The sequence below is a fragment of the Mus caroli genome, unplaced genomic scaffold (assembly GCF_978045245.1).
Source record: "Mus caroli unplaced genomic scaffold, Mus_caroli_1 scaffold_14, whole genome shotgun sequence".
Classification (NCBI taxonomy): domain Eukaryota; kingdom Metazoa; phylum Chordata; class Mammalia; order Rodentia; family Muridae; genus Mus; species Mus caroli.
The window spans coordinates 10,809,192-10,833,291 of NW_028227269.1; the positions used below are offsets into that span (position 1 = coordinate 10,809,192).

At 43.8% G+C, this 24,100-nt stretch overlaps 1 protein-coding gene across 4 annotated transcripts in view; it reads left to right on the forward strand.

The window, feature by feature from the left end:
* Positions 1 to 23,830, forward strand: part of Nbas (NBAS subunit of NRZ tethering complex) — a 301,235-nt gene extending 277,405 nt beyond the window's left edge. For 2 of the 4 annotated variants that reach the window (XM_029484416.1, XM_029484417.1), the window contains exons 49-52: positions 3,051 to 3,190; positions 5,278 to 5,419; positions 11,577 to 11,705; positions 23,413 to 23,830. In XM_029484416.1, the coding sequence (XP_029340276.1) occupies positions 3,051 to 3,190; positions 5,278 to 5,419; positions 11,577 to 11,705; positions 23,413 to 23,688 (687 nt within the window). In that variant the 3' untranslated portion in view covers positions 23,689 to 23,830. The remainder of the gene's footprint in view (positions 1 to 3,050; positions 3,191 to 5,277; positions 5,420 to 11,576; positions 11,706 to 23,412) is intronic. The other 2 variants (XM_021178925.2, XM_021178926.2) reach the window with 1 other exon arrangement.
* The last annotated feature ends 270 nt before the right edge of the window (positions 23,831 to 24,100 follow it).

The following is a 24,100-nucleotide window of genomic DNA, read 5'->3' on the forward strand; positions in this document are numbered from 1 at the left end:
TTTTCTTTATTTACATTTCAAACGCTATCCTGAAAGTTCCCTATACCCTTCCCCCACCCTGCTCCCCTACATACCCACTTTTATTTCTTGGCCCTGGCACTCCCCTGTACTGGGGCATATAAAGTTTGCAAGACCAATTGGCCTCTCTTTCCACCGATGGCTGACTAGGCCATCTTCTGCTACATATGCACCTAGAGAGACGAGCTCTGGGAGTACTGGTTAGTTCATATTGTTGTTCCGCCTATAGGGTTGCAGAACCCTTCAGCTCCTTGGGACTTTCTCTAGCTCCTCCATTGGGGGTCCTGTGTTCCATCCAATAGATGACTGTGAGCATCCACTTCTGTGTTTGCCAGGCACTGGCATAGCCTCACAGGAGACAGCTATATCAGGGTCCTGTCAGCAAAATCTTGCTGGCATATGCAATAGTATCTGGGTTTTTACCCATCTCTTAAGTTTGTGTTTCTTCTTATTAAATCCACTCTCTGTTAAGTCTGTTTCTTCCAGACTAGACCATCTCTGTCTGTGTCCCGAATCCTCAGTCCAGTCTTGAGCTTGGTGTAGTTGGTGTGCTTGATCCCAAACACAAACACATTGTTGTAGAGGGAGGAACGTCTGTATCAGGAATCCTCTGATTAGTGTGGATGCTGCTTGTGGGTGGTGCAGCAGTCTGCGTGCCATGCATTACTTTTCAGCACAAACTTTTGCTCGCATAAACTCTTGCATAGAAACTAAGATTACAGCACAGGAAGAGATCAGTCAGTGACTGACTCCTCTTCCAGTGCAGACATCAAGCAGTACCCACCTTACCTGAGACTTCTGGTATTTTTAAAGCCCATTTTTCCAGTAAAGAAAATGAGGCCCAGAGCAAGGAGCTTTCCTGAAGTCTGATGGTGAACATAATTCCAACAAACCAGTTTCTGTCATCAATAATAAAACCGACCAAAACTTCATGGCAAGTTCAGGAGAAGTCAATAGTATTGGTCCTAAATTGTCTTATGAAAGATAAATTGTCACTCATTTGTAAGCTTGTCCACTCAGTTCATTCGCTCCACAAGTACTCATTACACATCTTGTGGTTTAATTACTAAGAAGCAAAGTGCAACGGGAAGGTGTGGATTGTAGGCATGCCTTACAACTCAGGCAAGTAACCTGGGCCTTCCCTGGGAAGGCAACGGGGCTCTGAGCTCCTCCAGTTTCTGCATGAAGAACATGTCAGGATAAGGAAAGTTCCAGTAGCTGATGCAGAATGTGTGTAATTGTGAGCAAGACAGATCAGAAGAACTAGAGGCTGGAGACAGGTTGAAGGTGATGAGGTTTGGTAAGGAGAGCTGGAAGTCTTGAATTTGTGCTTCTTACTATCCAAGACAATTGTCTGCTTTCAGCTGGAAGCCTTGCTTAAATAATGTTGAGCTTATCTCACAGTGGGCCCTCTCTTCAGAACATGATACTCAGATTTTCTTTTGGCTGTCACTTGAGAGCTCCAGTCCCAGGACAGTTAAGCCAGTATCTGTATGTTCCAGGAGGTTTCTAACCCTAGTGTCCCCAACACAGAGCTGTGGTAGGGGTCAACTCACTTGCTGTACCATGGAATTATTTCAAAACTGTAAAGTGCTACAGGGCTATTTATTCCGCAGATGAATGGCCTGAGGCTCAAAGGTGGGCGTTGTAGCATCTGGCAGTTCACTGTGGAAACCAGGCTTCCCATAGTAATTACTGAATTTCATAGTCCACATGACCATTTGCAACACTGCAAAACTCATGGTGTGAGACTCCTCAGATGGTGTCTTAGATCAGAGCCACCATGGCCATTAAATCAATGTTTTGGAAACATGCATTTGCCCAGACAATTTAGTTAGTGTGTAAGTGAAATCCATTCTCATTCTCCTTTCAAGGAGTGATGATCTGAATCCTGTGAACACATATCATCATGCATTTACCGTTACGATTGTCTGTGCCCCTAATCACTGAGAACCTGTGAAGAGAAACTAGCAAAGGAGATGAACTGACTGGCTTTTATATCAAAACCACTTTTCAACTTAAAATGGCTGACATTCCCCACCCTGCTCCCTACCCCCCCTGCCCCCTGCTGCCCAGAGACATACTGCATGCCTGACTTGTTTTGCACCTGCCATGGTTAGAAGAGAAGCCCTTTGGTTATCCAGTGGGAGGGAGTGGATGCTGTGAGACTGACAGGGCTTCTCTTGTGTTAGAAACAGACTGGGAATAAATACTGTGTTTGATTTACATGATATGCATGTAGCCAAAGCATCTTGTGACAAAGGAACTTGCATAAAATCTGTGGTTCAAATTAGAAGAATTTCTAGGCACATGTTTCACATGGCTTTCTGATGAACATTAGGAGTTAATTTTGGACAATTTAAACTTCCAAAATCCATTTAATGTTAAGTATGCTGGAATAATTACTTTCAACTATAACAGCAATTTGTATTTTAGCATGTTAAGAGGCCAGTGACACTGTGTGTAGACATCTTACTTTGCTAAGGCAAGTTGAGGTCCCTGTGCAGCCCTCCAGCTCTCCATAATTTGTGATACTGTGCTTAAGACTCAAAACTCCTGAAGGTTTGCATATTACTGTGGTTTTTCACTATTGGAATGAAATGCCTGAGGCATACTGAGTCTGTAATGAGCAGGGGTTTATGTCACTTATGGGTACAGAGGCTCAAGGGCACGAGCATTGGTTTAGCTCTGATGAGGGCCTTCCTGACTATGCCACATTTTGATGGGGGCAGTTTAAAAGGTCGTTAATCAAGTCTATAGGAAGAGTAGCATCCGAAGCCTTTTTGAAGGTCATCCCACCAGTGACCTTGGAACCTATAAGCTCCTCTAAGGAGACTCCACCTAAGAACTTTTAGGTGACAAACAACATCCAAACCATGGTAAATTTCTGTTCTGGTTTGGTTTTAGATGCTATTTCATTTTCATTCAGCAAATTGCCAGTTTTTCAAGGTTCTTTTCTCAGTCACATGCAGAGTCTTCTGTGAACCAGTTCAGCATTGCCACAAGTTTCCAATGTGTGTTGCTTCTTCCAGGTGGACATAGCTGACATTGAGAATGAAGAAAACCGTTACACTCTGTTCTCGGAGCTCCTGGAGTCTAGTCACCATGAGGTCGAATTTCAGCACTTGCTTTTACTCTTGCAAGCTTGGCCACCTATGAGAAGTGAATGTGTGTAAGTCTTAAGATAATTGGCATCTTATGTCTGAATGTCAGTTTTGAAAATGTAATGATGTCTTCAGCAGAGCCAGTGAATGTGTATGTACTTCCACACACATACATCGAGGGTTCAGACACTCTTATACTAAGGCATATGTTCTGAACTAGTGAATTCCACCAACGCAGCTCTCCACACATTTGCTTTTGTTTCCCTATTCCTGCCTGCACACATTTAATATTTGCATCTTAGCCAAGCGCTTGTTATGTACTGTAATAGTGAGTTTCTCTCTTTCCATCACTTTAATTTTATTTTTTCTTTTTGAGAATTTCATACATGTATATAACAAAATATGATCTATCCTCCATTTCCCCCTCAAACTGTCCTCATATCTTACCAACATGCCCCCTTCCAAAGCCATGTCTTCTTCTTTTTTTTTTTGGTAACCCACCAAGTCCAGTTACTGCTGCCCATATGTTTGTGGATGAGGCACTGTCCACTGCAGCATGGGAATCTACCCATAGCCATAACTTCATCCCCAGGGACTACCCACTGCCACTGGCTCCTTGGTAAGGGTGGGGCCTGGAGAGCATCTTCCTTACGTGTGAGAGAGACTTTAAAGACAATTTAAATTGTTTTTGAAATGTTGGATTATCTTTCTATTTCCCTGTACCTAAGCCCAAATGTTTTCTTCAGAAGTACCATAACCATGTCTGATTTAAGATACAAGCACAATAAGTTTGTTCTGGTCTTTCACAAAGAAATTTCTTGCCTGATTTATTTTAAACAATGCTTTCAGTGCTACCTTGAGAATTCATATGGAACAAATAATTCCCATTTATTAAGTACTCACAATATTGAGCATGTACTTTACATACATTATTACCAACCATCCACACAACAAACATGCACAGATAGTGTTACCTAATTATACAGATGAAAGACTTGGATCTCAAAAGTTAAGGGACTTAAGGCTTCACACAGCTAACAAGTGAGGAAGACAGAGTTCTAAGGAGGACTGGCCCGGTCGCAGGTTTGGGTCATTTCCTTTCTGTCCTGCTGAGCTTGCAGCTGACACTCAGAGTTAAGGGGGCCCCAGTCTTGTCCTTGTACTGTTGGACATAGCCTCACCCTTCCCTTTAGGAGAAGTGGCCAGGTTCCCTTTGAACACATCACCTATCTGAAGCTGTTTCCACTGGCAAGAAGCATGTGTCTCTGTGCTTCAGCTCAGGCCTATTCGCTCCAGTACTGAGCTTTCTCAGAACCCAGCAAGCGATTCTGTCCTAGGCCAGTGAGGTCTCCATATCTTGGTATGAGAAGAAAGAAGCCTCCCTGAAAATGACTTACCCTGGAGCAGCTCAGAGCAGTGAAAACATCTGGGAGATGCTCTCCCCCTGAGCCCCAGGGTGGGGCTGTTAGGAATTCCGGATGCATACTGAGGAGAGCTGTGTTCTTTTGTTTTTTCTAAGCAGATTCTTTTAGAAAGAAAGGATGTGTGGATTAGGTCTCTGTCACCGTGACAGTGATGGTTTCCTGACTATGTTCTAAAGAGTGGGATTTTACCTGAACTGTTTAGTTATTGTTCAAGACAGAGTCTAGTTATGTGGGCTTCTGGTCTTGAACTAGTGACCCTCAGTCCCTTCTGTTCTCCCATGTCTGGTTATCACACCTTTTCTGCTCACCATAGGACCTCCATTGTCATTGTGAAGTGCTTCCAGTGATCTTGCTAAGGCTACTCAGGGCTGCACTTGCTTGTTAAGTGCAGGTTACTGAGTCCTAGGCTCCTCTTAAAAATCACCAGAGCAGAGGGTGAGAGATGCACAGTCTAGTGTTGACAGTTCTGCCATGGGGTCAGAATTTGAGACTGGGTCTGTAGCTTAAGAGTCTGAATTGTCTGTACACCTACTGTCCCAGTGTTGCCTACTGCTTGTTCATACCACAGTAGCCTATGCAGAATAGCCTAAAGGAACATATTTGTACACTGAGTGTAAGCCACCAAAAGCACTTTATTTCAGAAAGTGGGACTCTTTGTCTTTGTTGTTTTAATTTATCACAGTGCGGAACGCTTTAATCACCTCCAATGTTTTACATATTTCTCTGAGGAGCAGCGTAGCCAACAGTCCATGGGTGAGACTGGTGACTGCGATGCTGACCAGGTGTACAGAGGAGAACAAGCAGAGCCTGGGGGAGGAGGTGTTGAAGATCTGCCGCTCCCTCTACAACACCACACAGATGCTGCCCGTGGAGGTGAGTAGCTGCTTTGAGTGGCTTTCCTGAGGATGCCTTCTGCACACAGCCCGCTGTTCAAGGCCGTCGTAGTAACTGCACTTGAATGCTTAGCTCAAGCAGTTCTGCTAGAAGCCAAGAATGTGTAAAGGACCAGATGAAAACAAGTGGTGGGGAAAGGGTGCCTGGATGGTGCTTGCTTTTCACCAGTGCTCTGAAGCAGATTTTACAGATCCCAGGGCAGAGACCAGTGCAGTTCCTTCAAGGCCTTTGCTACGGCCAATCCAAGCTGATGGCTTGGAACCCAATAGTTCAACTGTTACCTGTCTAAACCTGGCTAGTTGTACTGGTAACCAAGCAACCACTCTGCTCCTCACATTCTTCCTTGTGTCGCTGTAAGGAAACTGGATAGCCACAGCTGCTACTCTCTGGAATATGCAACAGAAACTCAACCACTTCCATTTTGACCTTTCTATTTGATCCTGTGATTTAAGTGTCAAAAAGTATTTGTAATATGTATAGCATAGAAACATTTTATATATTCTGTTAATTATTGGGAGTCTGCTTGTATATCTATGCAGCAGTATACTGTTTAAGCAACTTGTATGTATCTAAGAATTTGGATAATGGCATTAAACTAACTCATTGGTTTTGAGTTTCCACCACATAGGAAATAAGTTGAAACCAAAATTATAAATCTGATCCTGTAAATCCTCATTGTGATTGCCCAGGAAAACTATCCTTACTATGAATAAACATAGAATGAGTTGTTTTCCAAATTTGGGCTGAGAAAGTGTTTTATTGAATTTTTAAAGACTTATTTGTGTAAAGAAGTCTTCTAAACACTGGAGAGGTGTTCTATAACATATTTAAAGTGCCAGCACCTAAAATGCAGTGGTGTGCGTACTCACAGCTGTGTAACACGGCCCTCTGGAATCAACTACTTGCTTACATATGGTCTGCTCTGCTGGGTCACAGGGTGCTGTGAGGGCATGAGCCTGGTAGAGTCATCTCATCACTGGCACAAGATTCAGTACTACAGAGAGTGAGTTCATCATGGTTTCTGTTCTGTGACCAAAGAAAGCGTATGCGAACACCTTTGCCTTCATATGAACTAAAATGAAGCATTGTCCAATCAGGACCAAATGTCAGAATTGACCTGTAACTATTCAGTTGAATTGGATGCTGATCAGAAAGATTCTGCTTAGGCTCTCTTGTTACTAGCTGGCAGTTCCATCTTCCACCATTGTCTCCAGCTCTAATGGGGCTAGACTGAAGCTGCCTGTGTGCTACTAATCGCCATCACTCTTAGATCTAGAATTCTCATGGAGTTGGGGGGCGGGGGGGGGGGGAGGAGGAGACTGATCACAGGAGATCGTAATGGTTTCTCTGTGTAACTTGATGAAGTGAAAGGTAATTACTGAAGGAGTGCTGTTGCCTCTGTGACGTCAGTGGCTTTATAAGCTCAATTTCTTTCCTTAACTTGGGCATGAGTATAAAGAGTGTTTCTTGCATGTCATGATTACAGGAGATTAGTAACTGATGGGCATTATTTTTATTGTTAAATGTGCTCAATAAAAAAATTTAAAGTGTTATTTGGAGAGAACATAATTATTACAAAATAGAAATGTCTTGAATTAATTTCACCACACTTCAGAGCTGCTCAACTTAATCTCAGAGTTCTATAATAATTTCCTTCACCATGATGCTAAAATTATCCCATGCTCAGTCACTTTTATTCCACCCATGGCCAATGATGTGTATGCCCAGTTGTGGCAGGAAATAAGGCTGTCCCAGTTCTTCCCTTACCCCTATTCCTCATCCCTTGCAAAACTCCATAATTAGTTTCTCTTTCCCCAGTGATTCCTATATGCCTTTTTGTGATTCCAGAATGTTCCTCATTGTATCTGCTTCCTTAATAGTCATGATGGTTTTTCTCATGGAAAATATCACCAGCAAATGGAAATCACTGCTCTTCATAAGTCATGTATCCCACAATATTGCAAGTTTGCTTACATCCATGGCAGTGTAAAAAGTCTCCTCAAGATTGGAGATATGTGGGATATGAAACATAAAGCAAGTTCGTGCCATTCATAGTTCTTTTTTTTTTTTACCTTGGAGTATTTTATTAAGTTATTATTATTTGGATAATCATGTCTAAATCATAACAAGATATTGATTTTCTTTTATGTTATAATCTGAATATTTCTTTATTTAAAGAATGTGCTAAATCACTCCTTCCAACATCTGGGGATGAATTTTCTTTTTATAATAGACATCATTACTCTTCCAATGATACCTCTTTCTTTTTCTTGAGATATATACGCAGTTCATGAATTGGATTTCTTTCTAAAATACAGTATAGATATAAAGCACTATAAAATGTCCATATCTTCACAGTTCATATATGTTCCTTAAATGAGTGATTGCATAAGTGAAACTATAAATTTGGAAGTTCTAGCAAAGATATTGGGGGTTGTAAAGGAAAAGAAGGAAAATCTTAAATCATTATAGTGACTGTTTCTCAAATGCACATGGTTAAGTTAGTTACTTAAAAATTAAAGCTTTAGGCATGACTTCTGTGACATTGATACCAATATTAATTTAGAATCCAGTTTATTTTTCTGAACTTAAGACCTGTATGTTTTGGTGAGGTGGTTTGAATAAGAACTCCACCCACTGCACCCCGTTCCTTTTTTTTTTTATTACGTATTTTTTTCCTCAATTACATTTCCAATGCTATCCCAAAAGTCCCCCATACCCTCCCCCCACTTCCCTACCCACCCCTTCCCATTCTTTTGGCCCTGGCATTCCCCTGTATTGGGGCATATAAAGTTTGCAAGTCCAATGGGCCTCTCTTTCCATTGATGGCCGACTAGGCCATCTTTCCATACATATGCAGCTAGAGACAAGAGCTCTGGGGTACTGGTTAGTTCATCATGTTGTTCCAACTATAGGGTTGCAGATCCCTTTAACTCCTTGGGTACTTTCTCTAGCTTCTCCATTGGGAGCCCTGTGATCCATCCAATAGCTGACTGTGAGCATCCACTTCTGTGTTTGTTTGGCCCCGGCATAGTTTCACGCCATTCATAGTTCTACAACTCCAAGTTCCTACTGTTTGCAACTGACTCAGCAGTCTGAGACTCACTGAGGCTAAACAGAAGTTAGACCATGCAAGCTACAGGCTGCTGTGTGGGAGCTAGTCACCCGGGAACAAGCCTGGCTAAGTCCAGGTTGGCAACCTCAAGAGTGGTCATTCTTCCTCGTGACTGAGATGCTTTTGAGAATGCCAGGAGCTTGGTTTAGATTCCCATGACATCCAAGCTATCTCCCTTTCTGTGTGCTTCTTCCTCCTCTCCATCTCATTAATGGGACTAAAATTGCATCTCTCTGAAGCAAATGACCTGGTGTGTACTAATGCCTAGAAAGCATAGCAAGTGGGTGGTTCAGGTCAGAACTCTCTAGATGGAAGTGAGGGATAGATGGAGGCATGCTCAGCAGCCTAGAAGTCAGGGCTGACTTGAATAGCTGTGGAGAGCAGGAGACTACAGATAGCCACGTCCAGCACAGTCTTCACCCTCTGATATCAGGACCAAGAACAGAGGGAGCGGTCAGCACCTCTGCCTGTGTAAGTACCACACACCTGCTCACACTCCCTCAGCAGGCTCTAAAACATCTGCTGGCAGTGATCCACTGATAGCTGAGTCCCCACAGGTTATTTAAATGCAGAAACAGTGTTGGTGGACTGGTCTAATTTCGCTGGCAACATCAGGCTACAGGGACTACTGCCTAGCTCATCACCATAAACCACAGCCCACAGGGAGAATGAACTCCAGGCTGAGGCTTATCTTTGCATTCAGGGGACTTCTCTGTCCCCTTTCAAGGCCTAGCTCTCTTGTGATGTCATGTTCTGTCTGAACCAGGAAGTTGTCAAATGAGGTGGTTTTGTGGTTCTCTCTGCTGCTTGGCCTTACGACAGTCCCTGTGTAATCCCCATAACACTTTTCTTACAATGTAAGCACCAGAGACGGTGTGGCATGAGTCAGCTGAATATTTGGCCAATAACATAGCTAGGAGGCTATAAAATACTCAGGGATCCCATAAACTAGCACTCTCTATCCTCAGAGCCCTTGCCCTGGCCATGTGCCATCTGTCCTGCTTAGATTTTTTTTTTTTTTTGGAAAGTCTTTAAGTTATCATCATGCCTTAATGTGAGGAAGTTAACAAAGTGGACCCTGGGAGTATGCTTGTGTAACAACTTTTTGAGAAGTTTATGAAATATTGCTTTAAGACAGCTTAATTGCCAACCCTTCTATATCTGCCTTTAGGATGTAAAATTATGTTAATACAAAAGACTGAAGACCACTACAAAATATGCCATGACATATTTAAAACCTGCTTAGATTTTATCTTTTTTTTTTTTTTATCACAAGGTAGAGGCCTCTGGGAAGAGGAACCTTAATTGAGGGAACTCCTCCGTCAGATTGCCTGTAGACAAGTGTGTGAAGCGCCTTCATTTTCTTGATTAATGATTGATGGGAGGGTGCCACCCCGGAGCAGGATAAGAAAGCAGGCTGAGCAAGGCAGTAGACACCTCCACCATCTCTGCTTCAGTTCCTGTTTCTAGGTTTCTGCCCTGGCTTCTCTTCATGACAGACTGTAATCTGTAAGATGAAGTAAACTATTCCTCAAGTTGCCTTTGGTTATGATTTTATCAAAGCAATAGAAAGGAAACTATCGTCTTCTTAGATGCTACTATGTTATTTTTATAAAAATTTGTCATTTAAAGCTATAATCAACAACATTTCTAAACATCATGAAATGCTGAGGTCCTTTGTCAATTATTGGTAATATATTGAGTGAACAGCAGACATAAGCACTAAGAGAGACTCTTGTACCAATAATGTTGAGTATGGTGTATACCATGTAGCTTTGGAATACAAGAAGCCTAGCTCATCCTCAAAGAGGTACATATAGGTGAACACAGAACTACAGGACAGAAGGTAAGGTCTGAAGTAAAGAGCAGTGGGGATGTAGAGTGGAGGCTAAGCTGGCCCAGTCAGGGGAGCCTGTCTGCTGTGTGTCACTATTTTTTTGGAGATGTCAACCAGTGTCTACCTATCCCAGATAGGGAACCATCAAAAGCCCACTGTAAGCATCCACTGACATCAGGCCTAGTGAACCACTGAGTTTCATTGAGGGTGCTTGCAGAAGTTTAAGTAAGGGGTTACTTTCAGGAGCAGAAATGACGCAAAGACAGCTGCATCTCTAATTGCCTACCCCACTCGGTGACAGTTATGAAAGCAGGAAGCCTGGAGCTCACTGCTGAAGAGACAAGCAACTCACCAGTTTGGAAAGTGTCTCATTCAGTCTGTCATGTTCATCATCTCATTTTGGATTGAGGCACAGGGATGCTGAGAATGCCCAGTGTGTGAATTTTCTTCTCTGTTCTGCTGTTGTGGAGTAGCACAACAGAACAATCAGCCCCATGCAGGGCAGTGGGCCTTCATTCTTTTTCCAGAATAGTTCTGCTTTAATATATGGGACTGCATTCTTTGTCTGCTCTTTGGTCAAGTGTTCAGTTCTTTGTGTCATAGTTATAGTCAGGACACTAGAGGCAGCCAGCTCAGTGGGGTGAGCGGTCAGTTCATCAAGTAGAATACAAACCTGAGAGTGAATGCAAGTATACCTGGGGAGATCCACATGTGTTCATTGTTTTGAATCACAGATAGTTTTCATGATTTGGAATATCTTAAATATATCAAGAATTCTACTTACCTTAATACTAGAATTTTAAACATGTTTTAAAGATATTGTCTTTGCTGATGTCCTTTGTCTCTCGGTAGATAAGAACTAGATATTGACATCATTAATAGTTGATAACAGCTGCTATGAAGTCTCCACTGTATGCTCAGTACTGTACATTTATATTAACATTAATTCTCAAGATACACAACAAAAATTACAGAGCAGATACAGAGATGTCCATTTTATTTCTAGGGAAACCAAGGCTCTGAGAATCCGAGTAGATTATCCCACTAGATCTGCATACTGAATACATCCTATTATTCAAAATAACATGTCACACACACACACACACACGATAGCAGAGGGTGTACAGGTATAGGGTGGCACTGTGTTGGCATGAGTGAAACTTATCTCACCCATGTGATTTCAGGGTGTGAAGGAGCTGTGCCTGCTGCTGCTGCACCAGTCCCTCCTGCTGCCATCCCTGAAGCTTCTTCTGGAGAGCGGTGAGGAAAGTCTACAGGCCATGGCCCTGGAGCAAATCTCGGCTGTCACTAAGGTAAGCCCAGTTGAATTTACTACTGTTCTTGTCTTCAAAAAGTGAATGCAGTGCTTTGATCTTCATCTGCAATAACCTTGATTAATTCTCAGCCACATTATAGATAGTATTCTCCGACTGTCGTAGCTCTCTCATTCACTCAGGCAGTACACACTTGGTTGCATGGGCATTTACTGAGCCTCTTCTATGAGCAGGCTCTGGTTGGTGCTGACAACACAGACACATATAGTAAAACACTATCCCAGAGCAACAGCATCTCAGGCTCAGGAGCCTGCATCCCAGGTTCCTTGCCACTCAGGTTTCGGGTCTGGGGAATCTGAGCCCCACTTGAGGTTGATTCTGTCTCCAGCTGCACCTGATGGCTGTTCACAGACAGAAGTTTTCCAGCAGCACTCAACTGCAGTCATCTGAAGTCTGGAACTGCTGTCCTCTGGAACGTGAGCCTCGCAGAAGCAGTGTTTGGGCTTGAAGACACATGCTCAAGTCACATTTGCAGATTGCAAACATGTTTCCAGACGTGCACAAGGCTGCTTGTTTTGTTGTGATGACTGAGGAAAGCTGTGTCTCTTCTCCCACTCCCCCCCCCTCTTTTTTTTTTTGGTCTCTTTCCTTTTAAAGATATATAGTCTCCATTTAGATGGCTCAGGGTTATGTTTTAGCAAATTGGCATTGAATGATCCTTCTCCAAACCCTTCTATAGAGACATCCTTGTTTCCTGTGAGTAGTGTGTGTGTGTATTCATATACACACATATAGAGATGCAAGCACACTTCTGTATAATTCTGCTTTCTGCTCTCTCTATTAACAAGATGTCTTCTGGGAATCAGAGAGAAGGGGAGTTCTAGAACAGAGGTCTGTGTTGGCTGCAAAAGAGAGCTAAAGCATAGATATAAAGATATCATTGATAAAACATTTCATATGACAAAGATATCAAATGTTACATTTGGCAACAGTCATTGAAAATCTGTTGCCTCTCACCGGATGTTTTCTGTGAGTACTGTGAGAGTGTCTGCAGACACTGTGGAGTGGCGACGGTTACCACTGTTGCCTGGCAGGGCCTTGTGGGACGCCAGACTAAAGTACTCAGGGGTGATCTATTGGTGTCTTCCTGTCTCCCTGCTGATGGGGATGCTTCATGGTTTTGTAACCTCATAAGAACTGAGAATTATGTTGAGCTTTTTCTTAGCCTGTTTTTTTTTTTTTTTTTTTTATTTATTTATTATATGTAAGTACACTGTAGCTGTCTTCAGACATTCCAGAAGAGGGCGCCAGATCTCGTTGCGGATGGTTGTGAGCCACCATGTGGTTGCTGGGATTTGAACTCAGGACCTTCGGAAGAGCAGTCGGGTGCTCTTACCCACTGAGCCATCTCACCAGCCCCTTAGCCTGTTTTTTATTGGAAGTCAAGAAATAAGGAAGAAGAGTGAGTTGAAGAAAACCAGGCTGTGATTCTCCAGCACGTTCTCGTTCCTCTACTTGCCTTAGTTGCTGTTTTAGTCTCCCTGAGTACCTGTCTCTTGGGTCTCTTGGAGAACAAGACAGGGAATGTTGTTCTGTCACACCCCTGGTTAGGATTCTATAGGTGAGTGTTGTTCTCTGACACACCCCTGGTTAGGATTCTATAGGTGAGTGTTGTTCTCTGACACACCCCTGGTTAGGATTCTGTAGGTGAGTGTTGTTCTCTGACACACCCCTGGTTAGGATTCTGTAGGTGAGTGTTGTTCTCTGACACACCCCTGGTTAGGATTCTATAGGTGAGTGTTGTTCTCTGACACACCCCTGGTTAGGATTCTATAGGTGAGTGTTGTTCTCTGACACACCCCTGGTTAGGATTCTGTAGGTGAGTGTTGTTCTCTGACACACCCCTGGTTAGGATTCTGTAGGTGAGTGTTGTTCTCTGACACACCCCTGGTTAGGATTCTATAGGTGAGTGTTGTTCTCTGACACACCCCTGGTTAGGATTCTATAGGTGAGTGTTGTTCTCTGACACACCCCTGGTTAGGATTCTATAGGTGAGTGTTGTTCTCTGACACACCCCTGGTTAGGATTCTATAGGTGAGTGTTGTTCTCTGACACACCCCTGGTTAGGATTCTATAGGTGAGTGTTGTTCTCTGACACACCCCTGGTTAGGATTCTATAGGTGAGTGTTGTTCTCTGACACACCCCTGGTTAGGATTCTATAGGTGAGTGTTGTTCTCTGACACACCCCTGGTTAGGATTCTATAGGTGAGTGTTGTTCTCTGACACACCCCTGGTTAGGATTCTGTAGGTGAGTGTTGTTCTCTGACACACTCCTATTTGGGATTCCATAGGTGAGTGTCGTCTCTCATTGTAAAAAGTTTTTATCTCAGTGCATGTGTTAGAACTGCAAGTAGAGCAGGGACCACAAACTATGTGTTCAACTGCAAGCACTATCAAAACCAAAACGTAAGGGAGAACTAAATAGCACCAGTGACCTCCATAAGAAGGTTCTCTGAGCTTGTGAAGTGCTGCACCATACTAAGACTCTGAACTTAAAACTGCTTTGTACACTGTGGACAGTGTCTCTGGGGCCATGAGGCTAGGACCAGCCTGCTGTGCCTATCAGCTTGAAACTAAAAGCCACAAGTCTAAATTGCTTACGTGTTTCACTCACTTAGGTGGAGACCCTTACACTTAGGAACTCCGTTATGAGACACTACCCTACAGTGAGGGTGAATGTATTAGGACGGCCTGCCTGTGCCCTAACATGCACATCATCAAAGGGTTAATATCCTCAGACATGGTACATGCTCCAAAAAGCTAAGATCTAGTAGACTTTATCACTTCAAACTTTTAAAGATTTTTTTTAAGTAATTTAACTTTTACATTCATTGAAGGAACTAAACAGTAAGGTCTCTGATGCTTGTCACCCCGTTTTCTCAAGGAAATGTCTGGTACAGCTGCAGTACTGACCAGGACTGTGAGCACTGGCAGGGCCCACTGACCTTGTTTCATATTTTACCAGTTTTCCCCTTCTGTGTGTCTGGTTCTGCAGCGTTGGGGCAGGTAGATCCATGAAAGAACTACAAACTCAAACCATGGAGTCTCGATGACAAAGGCACTCATTGTGCCCTCTGTGGCCTCAGAAGCCTTAGCAACGCTCATCTGGTCTTCATCTCTGTAGATTTGTCATTTTAAGAGGACTAAATAGATGAATATGCAATTCCCATAGCCTGTCATTGCTCTCTAATACTAGGAAAGGGCCATGTCATACATTCTCCAGAGAAAAGCATCAGGGGGCTGTGCTGTGTCTCCTGGCCGGCTGTTTTTAAATAATCCATGGTTTTTGAGTGAGAACTAGAAAATCTGTGCTGCTTTTTTTTTGGTTCTTTCCCTTTGATGCTTTTTTGTCTATTAGGAAGGGCTAACATCAATAACTTTAGTTTTACCCTTATTGGTTGTTGATAGTAGTTTCTGTTGACATTAAAAAAAAACAACATCTGGTGAAGGTATCCTCTGGTAGCAATTGGTCCACAGAGTGTGCAGATCTGAGGAGAAACCTGCACTGGCTTGCTCGCAGTGTGGGTTATTTTGCTGTGCATTATCAGATGCTGACAGTCTTACAGCCGCTTGCAGTTAAAGGGAGACACTTAAGTGCTGATGTGGAGACGGCTGCTACTTTTGCCTCCACATCATGACCCACTGCTCCCTCTTAGCTTCTGGAATGGCAGGCCTCTGGTCTTTAGCACATGGCCTTATACAGAAAGCCAGAAGCCTCTCCCCCAGGCAGGAAACAGATCCCAGAAGTCGTTCCTGGGATGACACTGTAGATGAATAGTGAAAGGCCTTCATGCTAGTCTGCTGAGTGATGTCTCTATCAGTCTCCAGGAAATTGAGAGCTCACTCCCACTGTGTCCCTTGCCAAGAATGTTCTTCCTTGGCATGCTTGAAGTTCATTTCTACCTTCTCCTCTGCTCAGGTCAGATTCTCCGAACTCATTTCAACAAAGTCAGCAAAGATGTATTTGACTATTTTTGAGAACTGAAATCGTCTTTGTTTATTTTTTAACATGCCTGGTGGCTCCTGTTCCTCACTGTGTCCTCCTCTTGTTGCTCTCAGCCCATATCAGCAGACTCCTAGTGTAAGGACTAAACCACATTTCTGACCTTACCAAGGGCCTCCCTCCTTTTATAGTGACTGTCTCTCTCAAGTCGCACTTATTCTAAGGTGTGGCAGTAAGCGTGTTCCCTAACTCCTCAACAGCCCATCTTTGCTTAGTAATCCTCTCCAAGTGCCTTCCACTTTCAAAGGTGAGAACACAGACACTGAGTCACAGAGCTAGTGAGCAGCCAGTCCTAACATTCAGTCGTGCTGAGTCATGCTGAGTCATGCTTTCTTCTTGTTGTCCTTATCATCATCACCATCATCTGTAACTAAGGAAAATGTAGTGTGTAAGCTACCTCCAAAGAAGTGAGGCTGTGAAATCGCCATGAAGTGTGTAGTGTTAACACTGAGAAGGCTGGGAGCACAGCTGACGTTGACCCAGCCAGCTGGATTTAATAATAATTAAATAAAATTAAGCTGTTCATCCACCCAGGCCAAGGCTGAGAATGGCTGGGGATGGGGCCTCTTCCTGCCACAGGGCACTGTGCCATTGTTAACCCCCTAAAAAGGCTTGCACCCTTTGCCTTGTGCACATGGACCTTAGTCCTGCCTTGCAGTTGCTCAGAGTGTATTGGGACCTTCTTTCCACACCAGCCTTTCGCAAGTCCAGCCAATCTGTTGCTTCCATCTTAGCACTGAGACACCAGAACTGGGCAGGTCATCCTGTGACCAATATCTGAGCTTAAAAGTGCTCAGAAGGATCTATGTGGGTTGGCAAGCTTCATTAAAACCAAGGTGCCAACCTCTCTTTGTCCCTTCTAATTCCTCATTCGCCCCTAGCTTCTCCCTAGCTCAAGTCATGTACACGCTGGCTTGCCCTTCAGTGTTGTCTTTACACCCCCACCTCAAGCTCACACACTTTCCTTCTTGTCTTGCTGTATTGTGATCACAGGTAGATTGGGGGAAGGGCTTCATGTCCTTTTCTATAGAGCCCTTCTTTGCTATTGATTTTCTAAGTGTATTCATTCTAACCAGTTTAGATTAGAGTGGTCCAGTGACGGAAGTACCCGAGGGAACACCTTCCTCCCTGGGATTAAACAGTGCTGCTGGCCCTGCTCTTCCTGCTCTTTTGGTGAAGCTGTTTTTGCTCAGAAGTGTGGACATTTGTGTCAGTCTGAAGGTCACAGCCCTGTTACTTCCCCATTGTCACCAGCTCTCTCCTGTGCAGCTGTCTGATGATAGACAGTCTGCAGTAGCACCTCAAGGGGCCTGGCTACCCCCTCCCATGCCAGAGAGCTGCCATTCTTTATTTGAACCTGTTTGACTTCTGAGCAACTAGTTCTGAACAGCACTGTTGTAGGCAACCGTAACAGTAGTTGTTTGTAGGCAGACATACTGAGCACCCATGGCCTCAACCCAATGCTATGTGAGGAGTGAAGACATTTACAGGACGCCTATAAAGATGAAATATGTCACCATCACTCTGTGTTTAAAAGAAGTGTCTCTAGGACAGGATGATTCCAAAACAGTGACCTGGAGCCCAAAGTCTAGCACCCACGTATGTTCACAGCCGTGACCAGGCTGGATTTTTCAAAAGTCCTCTCCCTGTTTTGTTAGATCATAAGCCAGATGGTGTAGATAAAATGATTAGCTACTCTGCCCAAAGTAAACCCAGGGTCTACTGAGAAACTGGAATCAGGTTGTCATGTTCAAGCAGAGTACAGACAGGTGTTTGTATTTTGTAGCCCCCTGCGGCCACACTAACTGGGTTCCTGAGTGGGAGGCCGGAGCTGTATTGGAGAGAACTGTGAGAGAAGTAAGGAGACCAAGACAGATTTCTGATCAAGGCTCCATGTTTACTAAGAGTCTGTGCTTATAAAGGGGGAAGGCCTATCCCCTGGCACTCCAGGCTTCTTGATGCTTTGTTGCTAAGTTGTTAGCAATAGTCTGTCAGAGCTTTTAGTATTAGGTCACCAAGTCTACAAGTTGTCCGCTATCTTGGGGATATCTCAGGAAGACAGGTTCAGTGTCTCAGCTTAGCGGTGGTCTTGGAGAAGAGCAGCAGCAGGTGACAGAACAATAAAGCCATCTAGGTCTGAAGGCTCCACCCCAGGTGGTCTCATTCTCAGTGGCAGCAAGGTCTGAATCAGCCTGCTTCAAGGCTGGGGGAGGCTGCAGTATTTGAAGTATGCATCTGTGTTACTCTTTTTCTTCAATTGTACATAAATATTTTAAATAACATAATGAGTATTGGTATATGTGAAAAAGAGGCAAATGCCCCCCTAAAGTAAACAGTGGAATATTATTTCTAAATGATTATTAAAGTCACAGAGATGAAACCCCATACACATTATGCTGTGCAATGCAGTTTACCTCATTACTGTAATTACTCTTAGCTTGATGTAGATCCGTAAAATAGAGGCTTTCATTCAGAGAGGGAAAATTACATCTTGTTGAAAAATGAACTAAGTGGATAACTTTTTAATAGTTGGAAGATATTCTGTGTATACATCTATACATTTCTCTCCCAAGATCTACAGAGTTCTATGTAGTGTCAAAAACTGATCACAGCATGAGCACACAGAAGAACATGCTTTTTGTCATGTGGTAAATATTTAGTTTTCCCTTCTAGAAAATGCTTTATTCCCACTTGTCTGCTATAATAACTGCAGCTAAATAGCACAGCAGGCATTGTGCAAGGTACGTGAGAGATTGCATTCCTGTCAGACCTCATACAGAACACTATTCGGATGTGAAAGTGGAGTTCAGAGAGGAATGCCCTTGTAAGGCCACACAGATGTTTAGCAACAGATCCAGGGCTACAGATCTGTCTCCAACCCGAAGGCCTGCCTCCTGTTTGTACCACCAGGCTAGATCTCACACAATTCATGGTTTTAGTGGGAAATCAAGCAACCCTTTTAGATGTGGCTTATGCTTATATCAGACAGCCAGACTGAGATCCAGAAAGGCATACTGTTTTTCTTCTGAACCTTTACCATGCCAATTAATCCATTAGCAAGAATATGTGATTTTCCAAGGCTGAATTTCAAAATCAAAGTCAACTGGAGAATTTAAGGCTCATATTAGACATATTTTAAAGTCTGAAAATTACACAGAAATACTTTTTTTGAGAATTTAGCTGGGTGGTCATGGTGTACACCTTTAATCCCAGCACTTGGAAAGCAGAGCCAGATGTATCTCTGTGAGCTGAAGGCCAGCCTGATCTCCAGATAGAGTTCCAGAACAGCTAGCACTGTACTGGGAAACCCTGTCTTAGGGACAGGGAGACGCGTGTGTGCGCGCACACAAACACACACAGACACACAGACACACACACACACACAGAGAAGAGAGAAGAGAGAGGGAGAGAGAACACTTAGAACTTAAATTTTAAAGCAGCTGAAGAAACTATAAGACAAAATGTGTATTACAGCACAGCCAGGCTTGGCTGGAAGTCACACAAAGGACCCCTTTAGCCTTCTCACCTCTAAACTTAGTCGCAGCCTCCCTGCCTGCAGACCGCAGGTGGAGGCTTTGTGTGCTGGAATTTTGGAAGGAGAGAAAGAGACGCAGCATAGTCCAGCTCGTAATGACTCAATATCATCTCTCCTAGAAATGTATAATGTATAAAATATTCAATAAAAGAAGATATGTGCATGAAAACCATTCATTGTAGTGTTTTGATACTCTCGAATTAAAACAGCTGAATATTTATAGTAGAAGTTAAATAATGGTGACATCTTTTCAATAGGCTATTTTGCAGCCATTAAGAATTTTAAGTATGGAAACCATAAAAACGTTCTTAGAATTCTTAGTATTATGAAAGGACTGTCAGTTCACAGCACCTGGAAGTCATGCTCTTGTGTGATCCAGGCTTGGGGGACTGATTTCTTCCCCCAAAGTGTTTAATTTCCTTTTTGCTTTCTAATTTCAGGATAAGGAAGTGGTTAGGATACATAACAGGGTCAAATAGAAACTACCCTCTGTGGTAGGCAGCACCAGATCATTAATACCTCCAGCTAGAATCTTAGAAAGAGGAGAAAAAACAAAAACAAGATAGCCAGGCAGTGGTGGCACTTGGGAGGCAGAGGCAGGCGGATTTCTGAGTTTGAGGCCAGCCTGGTCTACAAAGTGAGTTCTAGGACATCCAGGACAACACAGAGAAACCCTGTATTGAAAAACAAGCAAACAAGCAAACAAAAACGCAAGAAAGATGAGAAACTGAGGCCTGACAAGTTGGCAAAGTGTGGATGGAGAATCCCATGCCTATAGTGCTGCAGGCTATGCAGAGGAGAACCTGGCCAAGAAGCACTGATAACAGGCACATGGGCCTGCAGAGAGACTCAGCTTAAGGCCATGGCTGCTCATCTCCTTTCTGACTGGCACCCGTCTCCTTACAGTAATTGTTGGGACAGATCAGACCAAAGCTCTTTCTGTCTTCACTCTTACTATGGGAGGACACATACACCACAGCACAGAGTGGAGGTCAGAATGCAGCTTTTGGGAACCAACCAGGGATTAATTGAGGTCATCAGGTTTGGGAAGCAAGTCATTACCCTTCTTTGTTTGTTTGTTTATTTATTTATGTACAGTGGTATTTTGCTTGTATGTATGTCTGTATGAAGATGTTGGATCCCCTAGAACAGGAGTTGCAGACAGTTGTGAGCTGCCATGTCTGTGCTGGGTATTGAACCCAAGTCCTCTGGAAGAGCAGCCAGTGCTCTTAACCACTATGCCATCTCTCCAGCCCTTGTTTTCAACTTTTAAATATGGCCTTGAACTCACTATGAAGCCCAGGCTAGCATTGAGCATCAGATGTTTCTGCCTCACAGGAACTAGAATTACAGACTTGAGCGACCAAGCTCAGCTTTTGATTACTTTTTCATTTTGTATTTTGTTCCAGATGTGCACAGAATAATTATCTACACAGTAATTTCTTTGCAAATCACAATTTTGAAGGCATTCCTTGCATCTACCAAAAGGCAGGCAGACATCACAGAGGAAATGAAGTGAAGCAGTCCCACCGTTGCCTAGCACTCAGTCTTGAAATGCAAGAACAGAATTTCCCCAAGCCTTTCCCTACTCTCTGCTCATGATCACTGCAACTCTTGGTCTTGACTCTGCGTTTTCCTGGGGGCATCTCAGTGGCAAACACTGCATGCTGGACACTTCGGCTCCTCCTGCCTGCTCCCTGTCAGGTTTGGGGCAGCTCCTGGAAGGTCTGGGCCCAACTCTCCAGAAGCAGATGTGATAGATGTTAGGCCTGAAGGAGCAGTGAGAGGACCAGCTTTGGCAGAGGAACTGTCTCTTCCTTTAGCTGAAACTATCTAGACTCCCCAGCCTTGACACTCAAGGCAACTAACTCAGCAGTGCCTGGACTCAACCTTTTATCCAGAATTTTATCAAACATTTGACAGGGGCCTGGCTGTGCTCCTGAAGGATGAGGTAGAAAGCCTGTTTGAAAAGTAAACCAGAAAAATGATAATTCAGGTAACCCAGAGGCCATGTGATTGCACATGTACATAGTGTACAGTGAAACAGACTTATGGCCTGTGGGGTGATTCAGTCATTCACATCTTATTTCACAAACCTTGTGGTGCTATAGCCTTATGGCCAGCCACTCTGAGCATGGGGCATACATTGGTAAATATACAATATGGATTCTCCACCGTGGAGGGGCTGGTGTTCTGGAGGGAACTGAGAACACACAAGCTAATCAGAGAAGAGCTGCTAACACAGCCCACACAATGCTCATCTATTCCCTGAGGATGGCCTGCCACAGCAGAGTCCTGTGAAAGCTGACAGCACCTGCATGTGGTGGAGATGCAGGAGCTCCTTGGAGCTGAGATTCATGCTTGACAAGTGTGAAAAGCAGGGATGGGCACTGGGCAGGGAGGGATGGAGTGGGATAGGAAACCATTCAGAGCTTCTGGGCACATAGGTAGCCCTATCAGGGCATGATGGGAGCACTTGCCCTTATAAAGCAGGAGAGTCGGTTACTTAAACCAGTTGCCTCTCCTAAAGAGCATCTCCAAATGACATAAACCCAAAGCCCAGTGGAAACCAACTAAGTATTTTTCTAGGTCAAAGGAGTATGTATAAGAATTTGGGAAATGAAAGTGTGATGGCTTGTACCTGTAACCCCAGCCCTCAGGAGGCTGAGACAGGAGGATTGCTGCAACTTCCAGTTTTAGGCCAGCTTGAGCTACATGTGAAAGACTCTGCCTCAAAACAAGTATGTGAAATAAGAAGCCAGAGAAAGAACACTGAGGATACAGAAATTCCTGGATAGCATCACCCAGTGCCCTGGGCATCGGGGATCGATTAACATACTTGTACAGTTTATAAAGCTATGACAACGTTTACTGACATCAGCTCAGTTGGCCACTTAACTAACCAATGTTGATAGCACTGGGTACTGAAACAGACAAACTATAAAACCCTTGTGCTCTCCTTCCCCCTGCAACCCCATCAGCAGGAGAGGTAGACAAGTTATTGTAACATAACATATAGAGACCTGATCAGGTGTGTAGGGACCCTGGAGGGAGGAGCCATGAGCGTGGCTAACAGCTTTACAAAAGGTCACCAAGGAAGTGCTGCTGGAGCTGATGATAGGTGGTTATGAACAATCCGAAGCACTGTTGAAGGAAGCAGTACCTTAAAGTATGCTTCTGGCTTTAGTCCTCGGGCCAATATAGTGTCCTCCTCTTCAGTGCCTACTGTTCTTCATGATAAACAGGCAACAAGAACATTCCGCACAGAGTTTGTGATGTGGTTGATCTAAGTAACTAGTTCATTGATGAAGTGCCACATCATTTTTGCGGTCCATACAACCACACTTAAAACGTGTTGTGAAAACGCTTCCATGCAGGTGTCTCACGATGCCTGGTGGCAATGATGACTTCTGATATGCTATCCATATAAACTTGATTCCTTACAAGAAGGAATGATAATGCAGGCCAGAAAAAGATAAATGAATAAACAAAGTGGCAAAGCTGTGGAGAGCCATGTGTAGACTTGAAAGATGAGACCTGCGCCTCCATGGGCTTCAATGAAAACGGCTTCACAGTTCTGTCCATGTTCTCCTGCTTACTCTCAGCAGTCTAGGAAGAAAGGCTTGCATACTCTGAAAAGTGTTTTTTCATGTGGCTCTGCATTCCAGAGAGAACTGGGTCTAAAAAAACCATAGATGAAAAGACGGTTGAACGGTAAATGTGATTGGTAGGAGCTCGGACTTTGAAGTGAAGGCTAACCTGAATCCAGACTTTAGCACTATGACTTACTACAACATTAAGCAAAAGTTCTTACACCTTAATTTTCTTATCATGAGACTAAGACATGAATGTGCCAGTTTTCCAGGCTGAACTGGAAGGCTCTGTAAAGTGCTGCTAATGTAACATTAAACACAGGGTGAGGCTCAAACATGGGCCTGGTATATTGTCTCCTTAGGCTGAAAAGAAGCCATGTCTGTTGTCTCATTGCTGACCTCCAGGATGCTCAGGTCCTCCTTGCACTGTTTGGGGCATGTCACAGGGTGTCATAAGCTAGACAGATGTGCGTGATATGGAAGGCCAACCCTGTAGAGGGCACAGGAGTTAGGAGAAAGAGCATACTCACTCATGGCTTTCTTATTTCTTGAAGGTGAATGACTCCAATTGTGACCAGGAGCTGCTTTCCCTGCTGGTGGATGCCAGGCTGCTGGTGAAATGTGTCCCCACACCCTTCTATCCACATATTGTTGGTCACCTTGTGGCCAACAACCAACAAGGGCGCTGGGATATAGAGGAACTGGCTAGACACCTGCAGGAAGCCGGCCATGAAGTCGAAGCTGGGTCACTCCTCCTGGCTGTCCAGGGGACTCACCGGGTCTTCAGAACTTTCAGCACTGCCCTCAGTGCAGTGAGGCAGTGGGTGTGAGCACAACCACCCAGGACCCTGCTCCTGGCTGAAGAGAGCATCAGACCCCAAAGCCATGCCCGAAGCAGCATTTGTAGCAATTAATTGTTCTCAGCATTTCTAACAAGTAGGGAATAAAGGTATATATATATATAAACTGCAACCGGATGCCCTTTGAGTACTTCCTTTCTCATCCTGATGGCTTCACATGCTCTGTTACTACTGTTGATGCTTTTTTACCTTTTCATGTTTTTCTTTTCTGAGTAGAACACAGTTAACTGAATGTGAGGCTATACTTAAGAAAATTGGGAACGATGGCTCACTGTGTGAGAGATGTATCCAGTGTGATGTACCCAGTGGCTTGGCCACATGCCATAGGCAGAAGGACCAGTGCTCCTGTGGCCTTAAGTAGTCTCCCTCCACAAAGCTTGGC